This window comes from Myotis daubentonii, chromosome 1 (assembly GCF_963259705.1).
Source record: "Myotis daubentonii chromosome 1, mMyoDau2.1, whole genome shotgun sequence".
Lineage (NCBI taxonomy): Eukaryota > Metazoa > Chordata > Mammalia > Chiroptera > Vespertilionidae > Myotis > Myotis daubentonii.
The window spans coordinates 230,083,488-230,094,399 of record NC_081840.1 but is presented as its reverse complement, the minus strand read 5'-3'; the positions used below and the strand labels follow the sequence as shown (position 1 = coordinate 230,094,399).

At 56.3% G+C, this 10,912-nt stretch overlaps 1 protein-coding gene across 1 annotated transcript; it reads left to right on the top strand.

Annotated features, from left to right (window-relative positions):
* Nucleotides 1–6,601: 6,601 nt before the first annotated feature.
* On the top strand, nt 6,602–10,060 carry DRD5 (dopamine receptor D5). Its single transcript, XM_059675761.1, has one exon. It carries the CDS (start codon nt 7,314–7,316, stop codon nt 8,691–8,693), a length of 1,380 nt encoding a protein of 459 aa, XP_059531744.1. The 5' UTR covers nt 6,602–7,313; the 3' UTR covers nt 8,694–10,060.
* Nucleotides 10,061–10,912: the final 852 nt, after the last annotated feature.

The following is a 10,912-nucleotide window of genomic DNA, read 5'->3' as shown; positions in this document are numbered from 1 at the left end:
CCGTGTGATTCCGTTCTGGCCAATGAGACAGAAGGTCCGTCTAAGATTTTCTTCACTGGTGACCGGCGAGAGACACCTGAAGAACAGTCGCTCTGACGTGGCTTCCCTGCATTTTGCTCCTGGAGTTTGGATTTGGTCGTGGTGCCTGTCGCTGTAACAGCCGCCCTGCGACCCTGAGGCTCCAGGGGCACAAAGCCACAAGGTGGAGAAAGCAGAGATTTGGGTGAAAAGCGGAAAAAAATGAAAAGAATCTGGGTCCTCGGTTACATCGCTGAGTTTTTGCACCAGCCCTTGCTTGCTTCCTCTTAATTTCCTGTTACATTAGAGCAGTGGTCCTCAGCCTTGGCTGCACGTTAGAATCACCTGGGAATCTTTTTAAAATCCTGATTTCTGGGCCTCGTCCTCCGGAAATTCTGTTTCTTTATTATGGGGCCGGGGCACAACATTAGTAACAAAGAAACAGAATTTCTGGAGGATGAGGCCCAGAAATCAGGATTTTAAAAAAGATTCCCAGGTAATTCTCATGTGCAGCCAAGGTTGAGAACCACTGCATTAGAGAACTAAATGTTGTTATTGTATGAGCCATGAGCAGTCAGGTTTTCTGGTACTCACAGCTGAAGGCAGTTCTAATCAATATATTCATTTAAGATTTCTTTTATTCTGAGATAATTTCAAACTTATAGAAGAGTTGTACCATCTTCCCAGCTGACCACAGACCAGTAGTGAGAAACAAGTGTTTGTTGTTTTAGGCCACTAGGTTGGGGGGGCTGTTTGTTATGCAGCATTATGATAACAAAACCTGACTAATACCAACTTGCCATTTCCTAAGTACAGCATGTCATTTATTCATAATAGCTCTGCATAGTAAATATTGATGTTAGCATAAAAAAATTTCATTTTAAGTTACAGTTGACATTCAGTACTATTTTATATTAGATTCAGGTGTACCACATAGTGGTAGACAATTACATAATTTGCAAAGTGATCCTCCCTATAGTTCAGGTACCCACCTGGCACCTTATAGAGTTATTATAATACTAGAGGCCCAATGCACAAATTTGTGCATAGGTGGGGTCCCTTGGCCTGGCTGGCAATCGAGGGCTATGGGGGGTGGGGGCGGCTGGTCAGGGGGAGGGACCCCGGGAGGTTGGCTGGCTTGGGGGAGGTTGGCCAGCTGACTCCCCTGATCGGGGCTGATGGGGGGCTAGCCGGGAGGATGGGCTGTGGGAGGTTGGCTGTGGGGAGCCCACTGACCACCAGGGGGCAGCTCCTGCACTGAGCATCTGCTCCCTGTTAGTCAATGTGCATCATAGCGACTGGTCCACTGGTCATTCAGGTTGTTGTTTGGTTGTAACGGTCACTTAGGCATATAAATAAATAAATAAATAAATAAATAAATAAATAATTATTGACTATATTCCTTATGCCGAACTTTATATCCTTGTGACTATTTTGTAACTACCAATCTATACTTTGCAATTGCTTCCCCCAACCCCTCCTCCCTTTAATGTTACCATTTTATTTTATTTTACTAGAGGCTCGATGCACGAAATTCATGCAAGGGGCTTGGCCCTCGCAGCCCCGGCTTCATCTGGAAGGTGGTCCGAATGGTCGTTCCGCTGTTTGGCCGTCTGGTCTAATTAGCATATTATGCTTTTATTATTATTTTTTAAAAATATAGTTTTTATTGATTTCAGATAGGAAGGGAGAGTGAAAGCTAGAAACATCAATGATGAGAATCATTGATCAGCTGCCTCCTGCACGCCCCCCACTGGAGATCAAGTCCACAACCCAGGCATGTGCCCTTGACTGGAATCAAACCGGGGCCCTTCAGTCTGCAGGCCGACGCTCTATCCACTGAGCAAACCCAGCTAGGGCTAATGTTACCATCTTAAAGATGAGGAAACTCAGGCTCAGCGAGATTAAGTAACTTGCTCCAGGTCCCAGAGCTAGTAAGTCAGAGAGGAGGGATTTGAACCCAGGACTGTCTGACTTGTGAGCCCATCTCCCTTCCTCTATCTGCATGCCTGCCCTACCTTCTGGCATAACTGTTTCCGCCTGCCTGACATGGCTGCTCTCTGCTCCCCGTGCTTCTGAGCTGGGGAGGGCTGGGACCTGGGCACTGGCCTTGGGGTTTGCCGCCGGCCTCAGGTCACCATCAATCAATGAGGTGGCTTTTCCCAGCCGCAGGGTGGATGCGGATGGCAGGTCATCTCAATCCTTCTGCCTGGGCTCCGCCGAGCCAGGCTAAGCACATCAGCAGGGCTGGCGCCAGGGGGAGCTCAGAGGTGACCTGTCGCCCAGGAACCAGGCCCGTCTGGGTTTAAAACGGCGTGGATTCTTTTGATAGCAGCCAGGGCAGCAGCCACAGAAAATCCTGGCTGTGGTCCTATCGATTTAGCCATTTGTTTCAGGGAGACAAATCCCATTTAAAAAGGAGGATCAATGAGGTTAAACAGAAGAATATTTGCCGACTGGATTAGGAAAGCCCCGTGGGCTAAAACGTTCTTAGAAAATCCTCTTGGTACACTTTTGTCGGAGCCAGGCGTGCGAGGGGATTGCCTCCTCGCTGTGTCCTCAGAAGACAGGGCTCCAGCTGGGACCAGGTAAGAGATAAGGAGTTTATTAGCGTCTAGTTGGGGAGAGTCCTTGACAGCGAGGCTGGCTTCTGAGGCTGCCTGAAGACACTCCTCGGTTTCCAGCTGTTTACTCTGCCCAGTTCTTCTGAAAACCGTGGAAAAGGGCAGCCACTGCCTCCACTGAACCATCGTCACCCCAAGGCACGCTGCTCCGGAGCCGTCCCGGGAACAGGGGACAGACATGTGCGGCAGCTGCCTGGCTGCATACTGTTACTGTGTGCGCATAGGGTCTTATCGGTGGAGAGAAAAGTCTTCGAGTTCTGAAGACCCGCCCTTTCCCCCATGGAGCTTCATGCCTCTGAGCCTTTGCACATGCTGTTCCCTCTGTATGGAATGCTTTACCCCCAGCCCGCATGTCCTCTCTTCTGTGCAGCCCTGTCCCGGCTGTCCACCCAGACGGCCAGTCCACCCCGTTGCTCTCACGCCACCATCTGACTAAGACACCTTGTTTATTTCCTGTGCTAGGCAGGGCTTTTTCAGTTGCAGGTGACAAGTGAAACTCAACTCAGATACGTGTCAGCAAAGGGTGACTTCCTGGTTTTTGTAACTGCAAAGACCGGGCTAGGCCATTTCCTCTCTAAGACACAGGCACAGCCAGAGGGAAAAGGGAGGCTCAGAGACACTCGTGCAGGCTCTACTTTGGCCTCATCACACTGGCCTTTGAAACTATTGTGATCAACCCATTTTGAAGGTGAGGAGACTGAGGCTCAAAGGTATCAAGTAACTTGCCCAAGCTCCCACAGCTAGGAAATGCCTGTTCCCGCCTGCCTTGCCTTTCCTTCTCCCTGTCTTCCCTTTTGTCCACTTAACTCTGATTTCAACCCAAAGAGGGCCTTTGCTAGGGAAGCCTTCCTTAACGATCTGGCCTCGGCCAACCCCTCATAATGCTCAGTACTGTTCCTTCCTAGCCCTTGGCACAGAGTAACTTTCCCTGGGCGATGCTCGGGTTAAAGTCTATCTCCGACACTGGACTATAACCTTGAAGAGAGAAAGGACAATATATATATATATATATCCTATCTAATAAAAGAGAAAAATGGTAATTGGCGTACGACGATACCCTTTTCATTGGCTAATCAGGGCTATATGCAAATTAACTGCCAACTAAGATTGGCAGTTAACTGCCAACAAGATGGCGGCTAATTTGCATATGTAGGCACAATGCAGGGAGGCAAAAGGGAAAGGAGGAAGAAGCCCCCTGCCACTGACAGTGATCAGAAACCCAGGGGGGAGCTAAGAGCTGGGGGGCAGGGCAAAGGCGGCCCTGGGGCCGCCTTTGCCCTGCCCCCCAGCCATGATCGGAGAATCAGGCGCCTTTCCCACCCTGGCCAGTGATAGCAGGAAGTAGGGGTGGAACCAGCAATGGGAGCTGGACACGGTCGAAGCTGGCAGTCCCGGGAGCTAGGGGTCCCTTGCCTGGGCCTAAAGCGAAGCCCACGATCGCGGGGCCGCTGCAGCTGTGGGTCCCCGCTGCCCGGGCCGGACGCCTCAGCCAGAGGCGTTAGGCCTGGGCAGGGGCGGAGCCTGCAACCGCGGAGAGCTGGGGGTCCCCTGCCCAGGCCTGACACCTCTGCCGGAGGCCTCAGGCCTGGTCAAGGGGCCGATCCGGTGATTGGTGATCGGAGGGTGATGAGGGTCAACTCCTCTGGCCGAGGCATCAGGCCTGGGCGGGGCCAGAGCCAGTGATCGGGGGGAGATGGGGGTCCCCTGTCCAAGCCTGACACCTCTGGCGGAGGTGTCAGGCCTGGGCAAGGGGCCGATCAGGCGATCGGAGGGTGATGGGGGTCTACGCCTCTGGCCGAGGCATCAGGCCTGGGCAAGGGGCAGAGCCAGCAATCGGAGGGGTCTGGGGGTCCCCTGCCCAGGCCTGACACCTGGGCCAGAGGCATCAGGCCTGGGCTGGGGGCAGAACCAGTGATGGGGGGAAATGAGGGTCCCCTGCCCAGGCCTGACGCCTGGGCCAGAGGCATCAGGCCTGGGCTGGGGGCAGAACCAGTGATGGGGGGAAATGAGGGTCCCCTGCCCAGGCCTGACGCCTGGGCCAGAGGCATCAGGCCTGGGCTGGGGGCAGAACCAGTGATGGGGGGAAATGAGGGTCCCCTGCCCAGGCCTGACGCCTCTGTCAGAGGCGTCAGGCCTGGGCAAGGGGCTGATCCTGCGATTGGAGGGTGATGGGGGTCAACGCCTGAGGGCTCCCAGTATGTGAGAGGGGGCAGGCTGGGCTGAGGGACACTCCCCCCCCACACACACCCAGTGCACGAATTTCGTGCACCGGGCCCCTAGTATACATACATACACACACACACACACACACACACACATATATATATATATATATATATATATATTATACACTCTTGCATTCCCGTGGATAAAACAGCATTTGGGACATAATAGGTGCTAAATAAATATTTGCTGAATAAAAGAATAAGAAACTGAAATTCAAACCCCTGTCTTCAAAACCCAGGCTCTTTTCTGACCTCCTAAGTCGGTGTTCTGCAGGACAGGAGGAGATGGGGCCATCCGGGTGAGGGATTAATAACCGTGTGACCCACTAGGAAGATGGCGTGTATGCGTGCGTATGTGTAGGGCAGTGGCTTGCATCCAGGCTATCTGTGGCCGAGGAGGCGCAACAAGAGAAGGAGCACCGAGCCAGGGCAAGGTGATGAAAAGAATAAAAGACCTCACCTGACTGTCTAAGAATCGGGGGTCCCAGGGAGCTCCCAGGGCTGTCCGTCGGGGGATGACGCGCTCGTCGTTATATTTGACAAGGCTCACTCTGCCTGCCATTGAGCGGAGGGTGGACAGAGGCTCACAGCAGAGCCCAGAGTGCCCGAACCCAGGAGAGTGTCACCATAAAACAGGGTGGGGAGGACACAGTCCTGGACAGGGACGCCAGCGACGGAGAGGAGATGGGGAGACAGGTGGCGAGTGTGACTCCAGTTCTAGGCGGAGGCATCCGGACAGATGGTCTTGCCATCTCCCACAGCAGAGAGCAGGGCAGGGGTGTGTGTGTGAGGGGGAAGGGCTGAGCCAGCTGAGTCTGAGAAGCTGGGGCCCTTAGGTGCGGCTCCAGGGGAAGGGGCAGGTGGGTCTGAGCAGAGGGGGGAGGGCCCAGACTGTTTCTAGACCTCACAGCGGGTCTCAGATGGACGCTGTGGCAGGCCGATCCCCATTCATTTCTCTCCAGTTGCCTTCCGCACAGACGGGGTGGGTCACAAGCGGAACTTGTCCCAGGGAGGCGTGGTGAGATCCTGGAACAGGGCTCTCCCGGCCCAGCCTTTCCCCACCTTTTTCTTTCTTTCTTTCTCTCTTTAAAGAAATGTCAGGCTCTGGCCTACCCATTCAAGCCTCAGTTCCCCCTTCTGTGAAGCACTGAGGTGCTATTAATCCATCCCTCTCAGGGCGGACAAAGAGGAAGATGGTGCCAGCGCCCTGCAGAGGGGAAGCCCCCCACAGCTGGGGCCCTTTCCTCTCCTTATCTCCGGGTTCTCAGCAACTCTGCCCCAAAGCACAGAGGCTCCACAACTGGGGGCGCTGGTAGGGAAGAGGACTCTCTCAAGGCCAGGTGAACCCCCCAATCTTAGAATGAGTGTGTGTGGAGGGGAGGCTGGGAGGCGTTCCTAGGAGACAGCCTCCTGCACGGGGCCCAGGTGAAGGGAGCAGGTGGGCCTTCCCTGGCCGGTCTCGGGGGGCCCCTGCACCACCCGCCGGGCTTGCATCATCGCCCCATTTTGAGGATGAGGAACCAAGGCCCAGGGAGGTCAAGTTTCGGGCTCAAGGTCACACAACCAGGAATCAAGTCCAAATTGGGACTTAGGTTTGTGAGAAACCCAGAGTCGCCCCGCCCCCCCGCCCCCCGCCCCCCCTCACGTACCCCACAAGCGCTCTTTCCCAGCCTGCAAGCCAGTGCTCCCCCCGCCCTCCGCCCCCCGTCCCCATCCCTACTCATCCCTACGTACCCCACCTTCCTGTTTATTAAACATGGCCAGGGCCGAGGCACCGGCAACAGGGCTGGGCCAGGCACCTATTTGTCTTCCCGGGCGCGTCTGCCTGGCGCGCTGCGGGGCTCTGGCACTGGGGTGCCTCTAGGACTTGCGGGTTCGTTCCCATACTCCGTCAGACAGGGCGCCGGGAGACCCTGCCCAGGCACCGGCCGAGCGGGTGAGCAGGAGAGGGCGCCCCGGAACCCGTGGGCGGGCGCGCGGGAGAGCGAAGACGCGGAGGCAGGAGCTAGGGCCCTGGGAGCCGCGGGGACCCAGGCAGCGCCGCCACGCTCGCCTCCAGCCGGCCTCCCGCCCCCGCCCCCTCGGTGGTGACTCGCTCCGTGCGTCTCCGGCTCGGAACCAGACACAGCTCCGCGCGCCGGGGCGTTGTGCGTTGCGGGCTCCCAGGAACAGCCCCGCGGCCCGGCTACTTCCTGTCCCCAGCGCCGGCACCGAAGGGGCGCACCGCGGCCACCCACCCGGAGGCGCCCGAGGCGAGAAGAGGCCCCGCGCGCCCCGGGGTCCCAGCGCAGCGCGCGGTGAGCGTCCCCCGGGGCTCTGGGATCCTTGGCCGCGGGTTCCCTCGCGCTACCCCCGGGTGCCCGATGGGGCCGCCCGGGGGGCACAGGGCCGACGTTTGGAGCGCACGCAGCCCGCCCCTGCCGCGGAGTCCGAGTCCGAGTCCGACATGCTGCTGCGGGGGCACAATGGCACGGAGTTCCCCGCGCGGCAGCAGCTGGCTCCCGGAGGCGCCCCGGGGGGAGCGGAGGGGGCGGCGCCGCTGGGGCCCGCGCAGGTGCTCACCGCCGGCCTCCTGACCCTGCTCATCGTCTGGACCCTGCTGGGCAACGTGCTGGTGTGCGCGGCCGTCGTGCGCAGCCGCCACTTGCGCGCCAGGATGACCCACATGTTCATCGTGTCTCTGGCCGTGTCCGACCTCTTCGTGGCCGTGCTGGTCATGCCCTGGAAGGCTGTGGCGGAGGTGGCCGGCCACTGGCCCTTCGGGGCCTTCTGCGACGTGTGGGTGGCCTTCGACATCATGTGCTCCACCGCCTCCATCCTGAACCTGTGCGTCATCAGCGTGGACCGCTACTGGGCCATCTCCAGGCCCTTCAGCTACCAGCAGAGGATGACTCCGCGCGTGGCCCTGGTCATGGTGGGCCTGGCCTGGGCCCTGTCCATCCTCATCTCCTTCATCCCGGTCCAGCTCCACTGGCACCGGGACGAGGCAGGCTCCCGGGGCGCGGTGGACCCGCCGCCAGCCGACCTGGCCAACGGGACGTCCTGGGGGACAGCGGGGGACCCAGAGGTGCGGGAGGAGAACTGTGACTCCAGCCTGAACCGCACTTACGCCATCGCCTCCTCGCTCATCAGCTTCTACATCCCCGTGGCCATCATGATCGTGACCTACGCGCGCATCTACCGCATCGCGCAGGCGCAGATCAGCAGGATCGCCTGCCTGGAGAGGGCGGGGCAGCGCGCGCAGAGGTGCGGGCGCCGTGAGCCCGAGCCCGGCCTGCGGGCGTCCATCCAGAAGGAGACCAAGGTGCTGAAGACCCTGTCGGTGATCATGGGGGTCTTCGTGTGCTGCTGGCTGCCCTTCTTCCTCCTGAACTGCGTGGCGCCCTTCTGCAGCCGCCGCCCCGAGGGCGCCCGCGCCGGCTTCCCCTGCGTCAGCGACACCACCTTCGACGTCTTCGTCTGGTTCGGCTGGGCCAACTCCTCCCTCAACCCCGTCATTTACGCCTTCAACGCGGACTTCCGGAAGGTGTTCGCCCAGCTGCTGGGGTGCGGCCGCCTCTGCTCCCGGCGCACCCGGGTGGCGACCGTGACCCTCAGCAATGAGCTCATCTCCTACGACCAGGACACCGTCTTCTCCAGGGAGACCGCAGCCACCTACAGCCACGTGGTCCCCAGCGAGGTGACCCCCCGCCACAGGGAGGGGGACAAGGAGGAGGAGGAGGAGGGTCCTTTGGATCTCATGTGCCAGAACTCTCAAGCGTCCCCAAGGGTGACCCTGCCGCCCAGTCTGTCTGGGAGCTGGGCTGTGAGGGAGAGACTTCATTAGGCAAAACGCCTTTCGCCTCAGGTGGGTTCCATTAAACTGCGTACAAATGCCCTTCGTGGACTACAGAGCTGCCCAGACACTGAAGCACGGGGACACACACGTCCGGTGTTGCTCGGATCACCATCGCTCCTGTCTCTGTGTAGTAGCGTTTGTGCTTAGAAACCTTACCTGATTGGTTTGTTGTTGAAAGAATTGGCAGAAGCAATTCGGGCCAACTCGGTGTAATATACCCCAGTCTGGCAGATGCGGACCGATGGTCCTTTTAGAGGTGATGGTTGGTCCTTACAAAAAACTGAAAATGTGGGACTTGGTCTTAAACATATATCCTCTTCCCCTTTAAACCAATGGACGGCTCAGCGACTTGGGCTGGGGCGGCTTTTTAAATAGGTTCAGCGTGTGCGGTGCTGACGGGGCGGGTGGCTCTGCTCCCCTGTATCTTGCCTCCCGGGGCCTGTGTTGAAGCAGCATCTGCGCTCGGTGTCCTCCGACAGCGGAGGAATGCTTCCCGACGTGTCCTGGTGTCTAATAAACACAGATTGTGTGTGCGACGGGTGATTGTCTTGCTTTGCCCGGTTGGTCCGCAGGATGGCTCCTGCGGAAATCATGAAGGCGTCCTTTCAAAGCAGGGAAGACCTCGCTGGGGCTGGAAGCACATGGTCTGTTTGTTTCCTGTACGGACAGCTCGGCCTTAAAGAGGCACGCAGGGCCAAGGGATCTTTTCGTTTGTTTGTTTGTTTCTTATTAATCCTCACCTGAGGGTATTTTTTCCATTGATTTTTAGAGAGAGTGGGAGGGTGGGAGGAGGGGGGCGCGAGAGAGGGAGAGAGAGAGAAACATTGATGTAAAGGTGACACATTGATTGGTTGCCTCTGCACACTCCCTGGCTGGGGTAGGGGAACAAACCTGCAACCAGGTACGTGCCCTTGACCGGGAGTGGACCCCTCGACACTTTGGCATGCAGGCTGATGCTCCACCACTGAGCACACTGGCCAGGGCATGGGCCAGGGGATCTTCAAGAGTTTCTGATGCCTCCAGGATTTTTAAAAATATATTTTATTGATTTTTTTACAGAGAGGAGGGAAGAGGGATAGAGAGTTAGAAACATCAATCAGCCGCCTCCTGCACACCTCCTAATGGGGATGTGCCCGCAACCGAGGTACATGCCCTTGATGGGAATCGAACCTGGGACCCTTCAGTCCGCAGGCCGACGCTCTGTCCGCTGAGCCAAACCAGTTAGGGCTCAGAATTTTTTTATTAGACACAGACATCTGGAGTCTGTGCTGAGAGCTAGCTTCAATGCCACGGCATCAGACACCAACATTTCAAGCCTGAGATTCTTTTTTTATCTGATTTGGAATCTTTTTTTTTTTTTTTTAAAGAACGTAACACAAAACAACTCTCTGATGATTCCTAGATGGCTTCTATCAGTTCTGGGAGGCGATCACATGGCATAACAGCGAGATCTGTCTCAGCTTTTGATCAGCCGTGTGTTCGGAGGGACGTTGACATGCTGACCTGCTTTGGAAAACAAATCCCATTTTAAACAGGGCTTTTTATTTGTAGACAACCAGCAATGAGGGCTGCACTTTAACTAAAATGTAGGAGCGAGAGGCGACATTTGAAGGAACTTGAAAAACCTGTGCCTTGAGGGGCTCCTCCAAATGCCCAGCGAGGCCCAGTCATTCCTCTCACTCCCCGCCCCGCAGTCTGCACAGGAACTGGGGCGTGGCTTTCCAGAGCCATCCCGGTCAAGAGCAGCTCACTGACGTTGGAGCTCAGTATGAGCGCTGATGGCGAAAGCAAATGAAATGTGGGTATGTAATTCCGTGCCGCCGGCCCCCACTTTGAAGCGGGTTAATCAAGACCCATTCCATCCATTTGGCTCCTCTGAGGGCTGATTTGATTGTTAGAGTCTACTGACCAGCCGTGTCTTGCTCACTGTAAAATGTGCAGTGCCCGGCACGTGAGGCGTAACAGGTTATTTGTTGAATGAATAAGTGACTATTCGGGAACGGCGAAATGGAAAGCAAATCCTATTCGGAACATTCATTTTCATATATGATTTGGAATATTTATTTTCATATATGATTTGGAACATTCATTTTCATACATGATTTGGAATATTTATTTTCATATATGATTTGGAACATTCATTTTCATACATGATTTGGAACATTTATTTTCATATATGCTTTAGCCAAATCGATGTTGGCGTCTGA

Bases quoted from the DNA above. Each gene is read 5' to 3' on its own strand.
- DRD5 (XM_059675761.1), top strand. From the start codon at position 7,314: ATGCTGCTGCGGGGGCACAATGGCACGGAGTTCCCCGCGCGGCAGCAG.